This window comes from Vanessa atalanta, chromosome 21 (assembly GCF_905147765.1).
Source record: "Vanessa atalanta chromosome 21, ilVanAtal1.2, whole genome shotgun sequence".
Classification (NCBI taxonomy): domain Eukaryota; kingdom Metazoa; phylum Arthropoda; class Insecta; order Lepidoptera; family Nymphalidae; genus Vanessa; species Vanessa atalanta.
In genome coordinates, this window is record NC_061891.1 from 4,977,601 (window position 1) to 4,990,221 (window position 12,621).

The 12,621-nt window shown below is 28.6% G+C and overlaps 2 protein-coding genes and 1 long non-coding RNA gene across 3 annotated transcripts in view; 1 reads left to right on the top strand and 2 right to left on the bottom strand.

The window, feature by feature from the left end:
* Positions 1-2,248: 2,248 nt before the first annotated feature.
* On the bottom strand, positions 2,249-4,530 carry LOC125072367. The gene is made up of 3 exons (XR_007119956.1): positions 4,399-4,530; positions 4,167-4,294; positions 2,249-3,228 (listed from the first exon to the last, which is right to left on the bottom strand). It is a non-coding gene; the product is annotated as an uncharacterized LOC125072367 (long non-coding RNA).
* A 772-nt stretch (positions 4,531-5,302) lies between these two features.
* Positions 5,303-7,257, bottom strand: LOC125072206. Its single transcript, XM_047682731.1, has 7 exons — positions 7,238-7,257; positions 6,954-6,985; positions 6,314-6,339; positions 6,148-6,230; positions 5,921-6,009; positions 5,733-5,868; positions 5,303-5,554 (listed from the first exon to the last, which is right to left on the bottom strand). The coding sequence occupies exons 1-7, from the start codon at positions 7,255-7,257 to the stop codon at positions 5,404-5,406; spliced, it is 537 nt and encodes a 178-aa protein (XP_047538687.1). The 3' UTR covers positions 5,303-5,403.
* A 310-nt stretch (positions 7,258-7,567) lies between these two features.
* LOC125072332 overlaps positions 7,568-12,621 on the top strand; it is a 35,952-nt gene continuing 30,898 nt past the window's right edge. Inside the window, exons 1-2 of the mRNA XM_047682936.1 lie at positions 7,568-7,998; positions 8,321-8,512. Of these exons, the coding sequence (XP_047538892.1) occupies positions 8,401-8,512 (112 nt within the window). The 5' untranslated portion in view covers positions 7,568-7,998; positions 8,321-8,400. The remainder of the gene's footprint in view (positions 7,999-8,320; positions 8,513-12,621) is intronic.

Genomic DNA, 12,621 nt, shown 5'->3' on the forward strand with positions numbered 1-12,621 from the left:
AATTTCTATCAATTAAGTGAAAATAAATAATATAGATACAATCAAAGAATAATTTTAATTACACTACTATATACTACACTAAATATCCTTAATATTACTGACTTTTATTCACTGATAATATTTAGTGCAAATATAAATCTTACTACCTAATGTACACTAAAATACGTAAAAATAAATAACTTATAAACAATTTGTAAAACAATACCATATAAAAGGCAAAGATAGTTGTCAAATATAATACAGACAAAATTACTTTATGGCACAGATAAATAATAAAATATACATCTTTAATAGATGTATGCCACTATAAAATATCTACAATTATTACTTATAACATCACAATCATAATAAAATAATATCAATAGAAAAAAGCAACAATCTAACAATACAAGACATAAAAAATTTTGTCATGTAAAAAATTATCGTTTATTATTGGAACACATTGAATTCATGCTTAAATATGCATTTTAGAATTTTCAATTAGCATCACATTATTTAGACTTATTTATATTTTCTCTCTTAGTTATATCAGTTACAAAAAGTCATAAGAAAAAGATAGCAATGTAAAACTAAACCGAAGGCGATTATATTACATGTCGACTTCAATTATTACGAAAGGGAAAATTGCATATTAAACCTTTTTACACAAAATTATTTGCATCCAGTAATATAGTGTTATCTCTTTCTTTCTTACACAATTTATATCTTTAGGATTTCAGGATCGTACGATCATTCATGCGAAAGCCTCGATTTTCAAACACCTTTATTATTCTTATTGAATTTGTGCGTATATAAGAGTATTATTTATTATAATAGAGTAATAATTTTGATGAAATCGACGTAATTATTAAATGCAATTCGACTTATAATAATAATATGAAATATTAGGAACTTTTGAGAGTATTAGGAGCGTAGATAGAGGGTTATATAAATTATGGTATTATTATACATCATTCTAATTCTCTTATTATAATCTCGTGCTAAATGTATAATTACCCCCATTACTATATGGGATAATTATATGTTACAAATTATAGTTTAATTTATAATTTGTTACTATATAAATACAACTATTAATGTAAATTATTTACTTGGAAGTAAACTACACGATATAATGTAAGTCAATATTCTATTGACAATGTCCTCACTACAGACAATTCGTGCATATACCTACAAAAGGAAAAAGAATGGGATATAATATAGCAGACAGAAATATATAACATTAGCAGTATAAGAAGGTATGTTAAACTTCAGTATAAAATATTTAAAGAGATAAAACTCTGTATTTTTGCCTCATATTATTGAAAGGAATTTTAAGCTTGTGCTGACTTAGCACAAACACGTAATTTTTTAAATAGTGTAGCAAAGGGCAAATAAATTTTACTCAGAAAAGTACTTTTGGTCCTTTTAACACCAAGTGACAGAAACATTTCTAGTCTATATTCTTAAAATTCACATAAATCCAACTAATAAGACTGGGTCTCCAAGCCATAAAATATAAGCTGGACTTGAAATTAAATTAGATTGAAAACGCTAGAAGTATTTTAAAGCTGGGCACACTTTCAATATATTTAAGGACAAGACTAATAGTAGTATAGTATAACTGTAATACGAGTCGGCATAACCTTTCTATCTGCAAGTATGCTCAGTATAAGATACTGACAACAAACCTAATAAAATGTGCACAGACCTTAACATGTAAATATTTCACTGGCAAACTTGAAGAGCAAGGCCAGACATGTTATACATTCTGTAATATAATGGGTATAAGTAAAATATATAACCATATAATCAACACATCGTAGATTCAACCTGCCCATTATTAACAATGAGAGCATTACATAGAACAGATATTCTACCAATGTTCAATTTCGAACTAGATCACAAAGAACAATAGATTAATAAAAAACACAATTTAACAACAAATACCTTCTACCTCTTCAACATTTTAAACTTATTCTAGACAATTCCAATAGTTTTTCTTCATGTGTGTTTTTTATGACTTTTAAACCACCTCACTATAACTTACAACTATTGCTTTGTGCTTTTAGACTTACTTATATTCGATCATGAAAACTAAATAATGGATCGCTTAAGAACAATTGATTGTACATAGAAAATGAAAACTATACATGATTGAAATTTGAAATCCAAAAACACAACTAAAATTATTATTTATATGATAAAAACATTTAATTAAATTAAATGTATAAAAAAAATCAATAATAAAAAAAGATTTTATTTAGTTTGATTCCTAATTGATTCAATGAGGAAATCTTATACAAAAAAAAATCATTCATTATATTACTTAGACCACCTACAGTTTATAAGAATCAGTTATCTGTTATTAAATATTGTATATTAATACATCAAAAATTGAGAAAATTGAGGCACAGGCTTAAATAACTGCAGTATTACTTAATTTTTTTTAAAATACTGTGTTTTTAAGATAAACTGAAGCTTATTCTAATAAGAAGACACATTCTAAGGCAATACAGACTATAAATTTAAAATTCTATGCCATCTTAATAAATATCTTTGGTACATTTGAATTTATTAAGCTATTTACCTTAAGAAACACGAGGTTTCTATTAAATATTAGATTTAAAAACATTTATAAAATAACATATCAGTTATATTTTAATATATAACTTATACAGTAGGGCTGGTTCATTTTTCGCTAAGAAAGAATCGTAATTGCGATTCAAAGGAGGAAATGCTTGCATTCTTGCCACCAATCCATGCTGTCATTACTGTACACTACTTTTTACACCGCTTGGAAAATGTCAGTTCTGTCAAATGTGAGGCATTTTATTTGACTAAATAAAGGAATTGTAAGATTTGTTTCATAGTCAAGTAGATTGTAGGCTGAGTGAATATGAATCTGTTTGTTTCTAGCTAGTTTGTTCTGCAAGTCTATATAAAAGAGTTACAATATTTCTGTGCATTTTTCAAAAATAACATAAATTTCATTGTTAGCACATATATATTGTGTACTAGTGATACTTATGTACTAGTATGTACTAGTATTAGTATTGTTAAATTTGAGAACTTGTTACAATGTTGCTATTTTACTATAGAATAATAGCAACATCAGGGATAATAATAGTACAATTCTCCTTCGCCAATGGTGATTGTGTACTGTATTTTGGACTTAATTTTTCAACATCAATATGTACTCCCTTCCGTTTTGCCAATTCTAAGATGTAGCGTTGCATTTTTAGGTCACTGAAAATAATAATTTGCACAGTATTAAAATAAAAAAATCAATTTTAATATTTTACAGACAAGCAAATGGGCCACCTGATGGTAAGTGGCCACCACCGCCCATTGACAATGGCATTGTAAGAAATATTAATCATTCCTCACATAACCAATGCGCCTTCAACCTTGGGAACTAAGATGTTACATCCCTTGTGCCTATAGTTACACTAGCTCACTCACTCTTCAAACTGGAACAACAATACTGAGTACTGCTCTTTAGCGGTAGAATATCTGATGAGTGGGTGGTACCTACTCAGACGGGCTTGCACAAAGCCCTACCACCAAGTAAATAACATTTGCATATTTTAAAGTAAAATTATTTCCACCAAAGTTCTACTGATCAGTACATAGCTAAGGAACCAAAATGGCCCAGTGTTTAGAACATGTAAAACTTAGCTGTTAACTCCTAAGCTCCAGTAATCACTACTGAATTTTTATGTGCTTAATTTGTTTTCATAATTCATATCAGGATCAGGAGTGATAGATAACATTTTGTGGAAACATACTGTGTCAGATTAATATTTGCCATAGTTATACTTGGTATTATTGTATTTCAGGCTGTGGAGTGCAGCTACAGAAGCAATTATGAACTAATATGGCACATAGGGAATACCATTGATCCCATGGTTGCATGTTTATGCAATGCAATACTATAATGTGGCACATTTTATAGTCTTCCAAAAATAAATAAAACAATACAATATAAATACTCATTAAACATAAATCATACATAATTTATATAATAATAATCATACATTGAATATAAAAGCAATACACTTACTTATTGATTGTAAAATTAAACACTACCACATAAATACATATATAAGCTATACTAGAATGAATTAAATGAAACAATTAAACAATGATGGGATTAGAATAAATAATAATAAAAACAAGCTTACCTGAATTTCATACACAAACAGCAAAGACAGCTTAATAAAGCCATGGTTAATAAAACACCAAATGTAGTCAAGACTGTGTCAAGTAAACTCATATCCATATTGAGATGGCATTTACACAGTAGGTAAAACTGAAATTTAATTAAAATAAACCTATGTTACTGTGTTTAACATCAGATACATTTATTATAACTAACTCGACAGTACGTTTGTTTATATTTGAGAAAATACTTACTCGTAAAAACATGTAACACTATTTCATAAGCTTAAGGTTCTGAAATGAACATTATATTCTATAAAAATCGGAGTTATTAAGTATTTTTAATTTATTGTTTATCGATCTTTTTCGAAAGACTACAGAGTACAGAGTAATAAGTAGTTTATTTTTTCGTCTGTCATAATAAACTTCAATTCATACGTTTTTTGTTGCTTACAGTAAAAGATGATGATTTAAACAGCCGAGGTAATTCAGGTACAATTATAATACTTTAAATTAAAATATAAACCGTCGACATTAATAAAGTTTCTTATTTTATTTTTTGGTGTATACTTTACGTAAAATTCTAAGCTTTTTAACTTATTTTTAATAAGAACAACATTTAACTAAAAATAGCTAAAAACCTATTTTTAGTTAAATGTTGTTCTTATTGGCAAATATATGGTGGGCTTTGGAGTGTTAGCATAAAATTATCGATCATTTTGTTTTCAATAATTTGACCAAAAGTTATCAGAAATTACGCGTACATCAGTAGGTATGCGTTAATATACTTTGTTACTAAGAAACAAGATAGGCTAGGCTTTATAGTAAGTCGTTTCTTTTAAAAAAACGTGGTGGTTTTTTAAAAAGAAAGTTCCCCAGTCTCTAAGCAAATAAAGCTTCAAAATGGATAACTGTTCTGAATGACTTTTAATAAATTCTAATAAGATAAAACTAAGGCCGACGAAAGCATGTATTGATGACAGTCTAAGAAACATTTTTTATGCTTAAAGATATCTAGAAGTGGCTGGTTTTATCATTATTTTAAATCCATAAAATAAGAAAATTTTATTTTTATTTTTGCCAACAATAAAACATATTTATGAATTCATATAAATATATAATATAAAATAATAAATACAAAAAGGTATGAGACTTTCAATAACTGTTGTGATTTAAGCATAAAATTATGCTTATGTTTAAACATATTGTGCTTCAAGACCCTTCTTGAAAGAATTAATATTCAGGTATTTTTAAATCATATTATACAACAAAAACTCCAGCTTCTTCTACAATAATATTACAACTCTCAGAGGCTGGTTGCGTTGGCTGTTTGGTGGACATGTTTTTAAAGCGACATTCTCTTTTCAACTTGACAGCTAAAGCTTCGACATCGTTTTTAAGGCGTGTATCCCTAAAAAAAAAATAAGAAAATATATATATATATATACGTGCTATAAAATCTCTTATAATTTTAGTATCTAAATGTCGACATTATTTTTTACAAGTTCAGAGAAAATAAAAATAAAAAAAAAACTTGTAAGTACAAAATTCCGACGATATGTAGTATTTCTTTTTATTTATATACTTACTCGTAGTTAATTCGAATACAATAAATACAGGCTGTAATGACGCATAATGAAGCACATGATCCAAATAATATTCCTGAGAATATTACTCCTTGAAAAACTCTTTCAACATTCAGTCGAATCTTATCTGAAATAGCAGCTAATTTAGATTGTAAATCTTTAAATAGGTTGAGGTGAACTTGTCAAATTACCTTGATTATTATATTTTTCCGTCAGCGTTTGTAAAAGTTTCTTTACATTGACAACACATTCATCCAATGTTTCGTTGTAGAATAATACCCTAAAAATTATAAACAACCACTCCCGTCTTATTTTATTCATTAAAATACCAATAATAAATGAGTAAAAATGCATAGAGTAGGTACTTACTCTTGTATAAGATCTTTCAAGACATATAATTATAATATAATATACTTACGCTGATGAACTATCACAGCCGCATTTATTATCACAGTTTATAGTAATACAATCACCAATTTCACCGCATCCAGAGGTCGTTGACTAATAATAATTAAAACCATGTGTTAATTTATAATACAATTTAGAAAAATAACTATGAGTATACTTCAAATTGAAGAACTTACATTTTCCAGGTTGCTAGATTCAGCAACTAAAAAAATAAGAATTTATATTATAAAAATGAATGTAATATATTACATTACCAACGGAATAGTTACAAGTGAACTTACAAGTGTGTGATAATAAACAAAACGAAAAAAATAAAAGTATAAACATTTTCATATAGTTAAATCAAAGTTAACTTTATTGATTAATGACACAATAAAACTTCACACCACTTCTAGTTAAATAATAAGTCATATAATAATTATGTTTTTCATAATTCGTATTTTTCTTATTACTCAGTATCCATTCAAAGGACTTTATTTAAAAACTTGTAGGTATTTAAGAAGACACAGATTTCGTCTGCTTGGGTGGTGACTAAAATAGACTGACCTCGAACGGAATAGTTCGGTTGACGCTACCCAGGTTATTTAGTTAGGATTGTAATAACTTTTATCTTTACACATGAATGAGAACTGTAATCAAGTTGTATTCAAATACTTTAAATAAAATTTAATTACTTGTTTAAAAAAACTCGAATAATCATTATATTTTAGGCTAGTCACGTCATATCAATAATAAAAAACAAACAGATTTTGTTTACTAAAATTAAATATCCAACGTCATTTATTTATTCATTTTCATTCAAGGTTTTAAACGTACAATCAAATTTGGCGGGTCTGCTGCTATTTTGCCTCAGAGTTTAAAATTTAAAACAGTCAAAAATTAAATATATCTGAAATGTTGACACTGCGTTGTCTTTAGAGCTTATAGATTGTATAGTAAAATACATTGACAGACGCTAGGTGGCGTGAGCCGACAAAAAAAATAATACAAACTAAAAATGAATGTAAGCATCTTTTGATCTACAAAGTTAATGTACGGGTTAGATACGGGAATAAAAGATACATTATATAGATTTACATGATTGAAGAAATCAAAGGTACAATTTTATTGGCGCAAGCATATTGGAAAATAAAAAAAAATTCTCATTATCCCTTTTGCCATAAACGTTTAAGAGCTTATGTTAAATCATCATCTAATGTTACACAATACACATAGACATACATTATAACCGGTTCAATCGTTGTTTTTCTATTGTTTTCTTAAATTATTATCGTTCGAATGAATGAATATTTTAGTTTATGATATCTTCGTTATCTGTGGCTAAATATGTCAGTTTTTGATGGTTGTTTCAGGATGCTTGACGTTTGTTTGACGTGACAACACGAAGTTAACTTTTCTTTATCTATGGCATATTAAAGAGTCAAGTCAACTCAAAAAACCAGTTTATTTACTGATCACATTCAGTAAGAATTTACGTCGCGCGCGGCAAAAGTCTACAAGCGCGTTGTGGATCTCATAGGAATTCATTGTTAGCGTAGTTACATTTTATGCGTATTATTAATATGTTTTAAATTACAAATTTGTGTTAACCATTACTAGATACGTTTATTATATGAATAGTTTAGTAACAATTTATTTAAATTAAAAAAAATAGTATTTCAAAACCGAAGGTGTGTCTGTCGTAGGTTTGAATTTCGAATTGCGAGTGAACATTGTTTGTGCATTCAGGTGAAAAGGAAAATTGTTCCGTGCATACAAAGCCGCTAAAAAGAGATGTTAGTTCAGTGTCAAATAGTTCGAAATCAATTGTTTACTTGAATGATTAGTTCGTACTGACATCGGTACGAGTTGTGAACTGAACGTGAGTAAAAGTAACATTTGAATAACTGTAATCTAGCTTAAGTTATTGTAAGTTGTATGGTTGAATAAACACTTTATAATTTCTTAACTAACGATCTTTTTTGGTTCTGGTTACCAAGAAAAATATTGTATCGGTGTTTCTAGTTAGATTCTTTTAAAAAAACACAGTACTTCACAATTCTTACTAGAATTATGAATTATGTTTATCAGATAGATTTCCAAACATTTTCCAATACAAATTTGTATCTTTTAAATATTATTATGAATGTACATGATAGGCTTCTGAAAAAACTTATTTTTTAAATAAATGTATTTTGTTGTAGATGTGCAGGTCACTGGCTTGGTTCAACCAAAAATCTTGATGTTATCTAGAAGGTTCTACGAGATTGGCTAACATGTAGTCATGGCCAGCGGCAAAGTACTATATTCTATAGCCGTTGTAGTACTCGGTTTTATCTGCTTTGTTGTTGGAGCGGTTGCAGTTGGTCTACCGACTTGGGGACATTTTTATAGCTGTAAGTAAACAACATACATTTATTTTCCTTACATATATGCCTAAAGTTTGTAAAGTGATTGATAAGTTGATACTTAATCCCAGTGAGAAACTTGGAAATATGAAATTTGATCTATCTTCTAAAGTTCTAAGCATATATTTATTTAAAGAGGCTGCAGTGTTCATTCAATTGTACAATAAATTCTTTGTTTTATTAATTGAATGAATAGTTGAATGATATTATTTAAAAAAAAAACTATACTTTAGTTAATTTATATTAGATGCTCATATTACATTCTATTATTGGAAGTATGTTATTTTAATTGGTCTATTTCATGATCATATGAAATGAAATATGAATCTCTGTTAAATAATCATGATAAAAAAATAGTGTTATTACTGCTTATTAGCTAATTGTGTACTCGATAATAAATTTTTGATAACAATTTTGCACATCATGGTATATCTGTAATTGGTATGTCTATAAAATGGATGATACTTAATTGCTTGGAATTAACGAGTGCTTAATATAATATGTGCCATGCTCAAATAAATAGATAAATTTGCCACAACAAAAAAAATACAAATTATTAAATGTATATTTACCTATATAAACATAGACTTAAAGTATTAGTTATAAAAGTAAGAGAAAATAAATAATATTAATAAAGATAGCCCAATTCAAGACTATAATCATATTATTTTAATAATAAAATCAAACTTTTACTAAATGTTAACCTGCTGAATTTGTGCTAAATGTGATATTTTTCATTTTTCATAGTCTATATAATTTGAAATTATTTTACTTGACACTTAATGTTTTTCCGCTGTTCTTCACTTTATAAAGTTAGATCTCATTCAAAGTCACACTACCCTTTACAAAAGTATTCTTAATGACTGCTTCATACTTACATTATAAATGCAAAAAATAGATGAATTGATGTATGTTACTCAATAGCACCAGAATGGCCGAGCAAATCTGAATTTAATTTGGCACCGAGATAGATAGAAATCTGGAATAGCATATGTGCTACTTTTTGTCCTCCCATGCCTTTACATTCGGGCGAAGCCGTGTTTATAAACAAGTATTCCACATGATATTACTTTGATGAAATTATAATTGATGAAGCATTTAATATAACAGCTTTGTAATGAGTCTATTAAATATTTTCGTAACTTTGCACATTTAAATCAATTACTAAATACCTTCCATTATTAATTCTACTGGTGTTGTAATGGGAGACCAAAATATTAAATATATTAAAAATTTCAAGTTTACATAATACTATATGCTATATGCATCATAATTAATGCACATCTGAACATAGGCATCTCTGGTGCGCCAATTCTCGCGGTGCTATGCTGAGCGCGCATCCATTGAGTACCTGTCATTTTAATAATATAACCATCGGTTCGTAGGTGTACTATGTCTAGCATATATATCTAGAAAACATGTATGTAAAATTTGATAATTATATTAAAATCTCAGTTGATCTGAAGCCAAGCTGGCTCGTTCGGCTGTTGGGTTAATTCGTATTAACAGCTAACAGTCTGAGAGTTAGCGGTGTTGAGCGGAAGGCACTATCATTATCTAGGTTGTTTTGTAAAGCCATCGATCCTTCGCTTGATCTTCACCCATTGAAGCCGTCGAGACTATTAAAGTCTACAGCATAATACTCTGAAATAGTCCGAACAAAAAAAAAAGTCTACCTGTATTGCGGGTTTCAAGTTGTGCTGAAAAGTGCCTGTAATTTTGTAAAGTAGTATTTTTTTACGTTCAAATGGCCGTTGTGGATGAACTACGTCTTAATCGCTCGATTCTACTCTGCCAATACGGAACCACGATATAAATGATATATTATTTACTGTAAAGTAGTCGTCCGCACTATAGAAACGTCATTTTACGTGACAAATTGTTTTAAAACAATCGATGAACCTTTTTTCTACCGTTTTCCTACCATAATCAATTATATACAATAAAGTTTATACATCCTGTATAGAAACCAACTAATACTAGTCTTTTCTATCGTCTATAAAATTCTGTACTAAGTAATGTATTATTTCATTAATGTTTCATTAAAAAACGATTAAAATTTATAATTAATTTAATATTTAGCAATTATACATGACGCGTAATAATGGTTATACAATAACACAACATTAAAATTTACGAACACTTAGTTTCAAATTGTAATGTATGTATGTAATACATGACGTCACTATTTATCCAAATTTTGATAAGGTAAGGTTAATTTGTATCACTTGTACGTACTGCTTCTCATAGGTCTGGTCTCTTAAGCTCCTTCGGGTCGATTTAATCTCAGTGGTACGTTTCAAAATTGAACCCACGTTCTTTAATTAAGGCCCACGTTCTCCATTTGACCACCTCGGCTATCTAAATGGTTATTATAAAAAGCACATTTATAAAGTTATGTTTTTATTATAAAAATAATTTATACAAAATACAATTCGTATTATAATTAAAACTAAGTTGTTACGAAGAACTTACAATTATAATTTTGTGTTGTGCTCATTTAGTTTATAATTGTTAAAAAAAAGGTAAGCGCACAATAACCGGACTAGAAACGGAAGTTGTACTCAGTGATGTAGGTCAAAGAGGAGTACATACAAATCCAAGTACTGTTATTTTCACCTTTCTAAAGCCCTTCCGTCAGGTATGGGTAACTATTGGGTGTACTATAATGTTATAATCGTGCTAATAATTATTTTATCGATATCGATATAATACTATTTTCAAAAAAGTACGAAAGATGTTATTTACAAGTTATGGTTAAACAGATACATATTATAATACTAGTGTCAAGACAGGCTATATACTCGAATAGCTCGACTATTCGAGTAAGCGTGCATTTTGTAAAAAGTGAACAGTAAGGGCGTGCAATATATATTGAACGAAAATTTTCATTTATGTTTCGAGAAATAAAATAACAAAATAATCATGTTACTTTGTCTTTAAAAATGTTTGTAAACTCTGATGTTACTATCAAAAGAGATTAATTGATTTTCTCAGATAAAATATCTAAGCTTGAAAATTTTATACACCGAAATCTTTAATAATACTCATACCTATTTATTTAAATTTTACTATCATGTACTAGTAATTATTTACTATACTGTTACCTGGCAGCTACGCTAATTGTACGTGGGTAATAACAATGATTAAAACATACAGGAAATAAAAATAAATATATTTGTTTTGTCATCAGTACCAAAAATGTATGTCTATGTTAGGTCATTAGTGGAAGTGGTTCACAAATCAGTTGCAAAGTTTGTCACACATATGAACAGGTGAAGTTACATAATAAGTCATAAAAATGTCCTATTACTAGTATAATTAACGTTCGTGTCCGTTATACAAATATAGCGTGATTGAGCGAGTGACATTCGCATTGAATATTGTTATGTATGTATTTACATATCTAAGTATTATATAACGTCAATTATTAAGCATTTTTATTTGTAACTGTAATTTCGTGTCGTTTATCAAATATTGGTATGAAAAAGATCTCAGCTTTAATATTAGGACTTACTAATCTTATTAGTCTTTTGTATGTTACGTTTGCATATATATATATCTGTTTTGCTATGGCGGCAAGTCGGTCAAATGAAAAACCATTATTCAATATACACACTTCACTTACTTATTGGTTGTCAAGACAAATAATCTACTACGGATTCGGAAAGAAACCTCAGGCCTGAGAAGAACCGGGAAAGAAACTCAGTGGTTAGTGATCTCTATCGTCTATAGACATTAGTGGCGTAAAAAATACTAACCATTCCTTGTAATACCAATGCGACACCAACCTTGGGAACTAACCTTAACAAATCACTATACTTAGTATATATTTCTTAACACAATATTTTTATTAACTGTTGATCAGTCATAGAAATAAAATAAACGAATATATTAGGTCCCTTGTGCCTGTAGTTACGCTCGCTCGAACCGAACCACAATAATACTGAGTATTGCTGTTTGGCGATTGAATACGTGATGAGTGGGTACCTACCCAGACGGGTTTGCACAAAGCCGAACTTATAACAAGTGACGTTATAACATCAATACCAACTTATGTATTACTAGTTTCCCGCGGTTTCGCTTGTGTTTTAGGG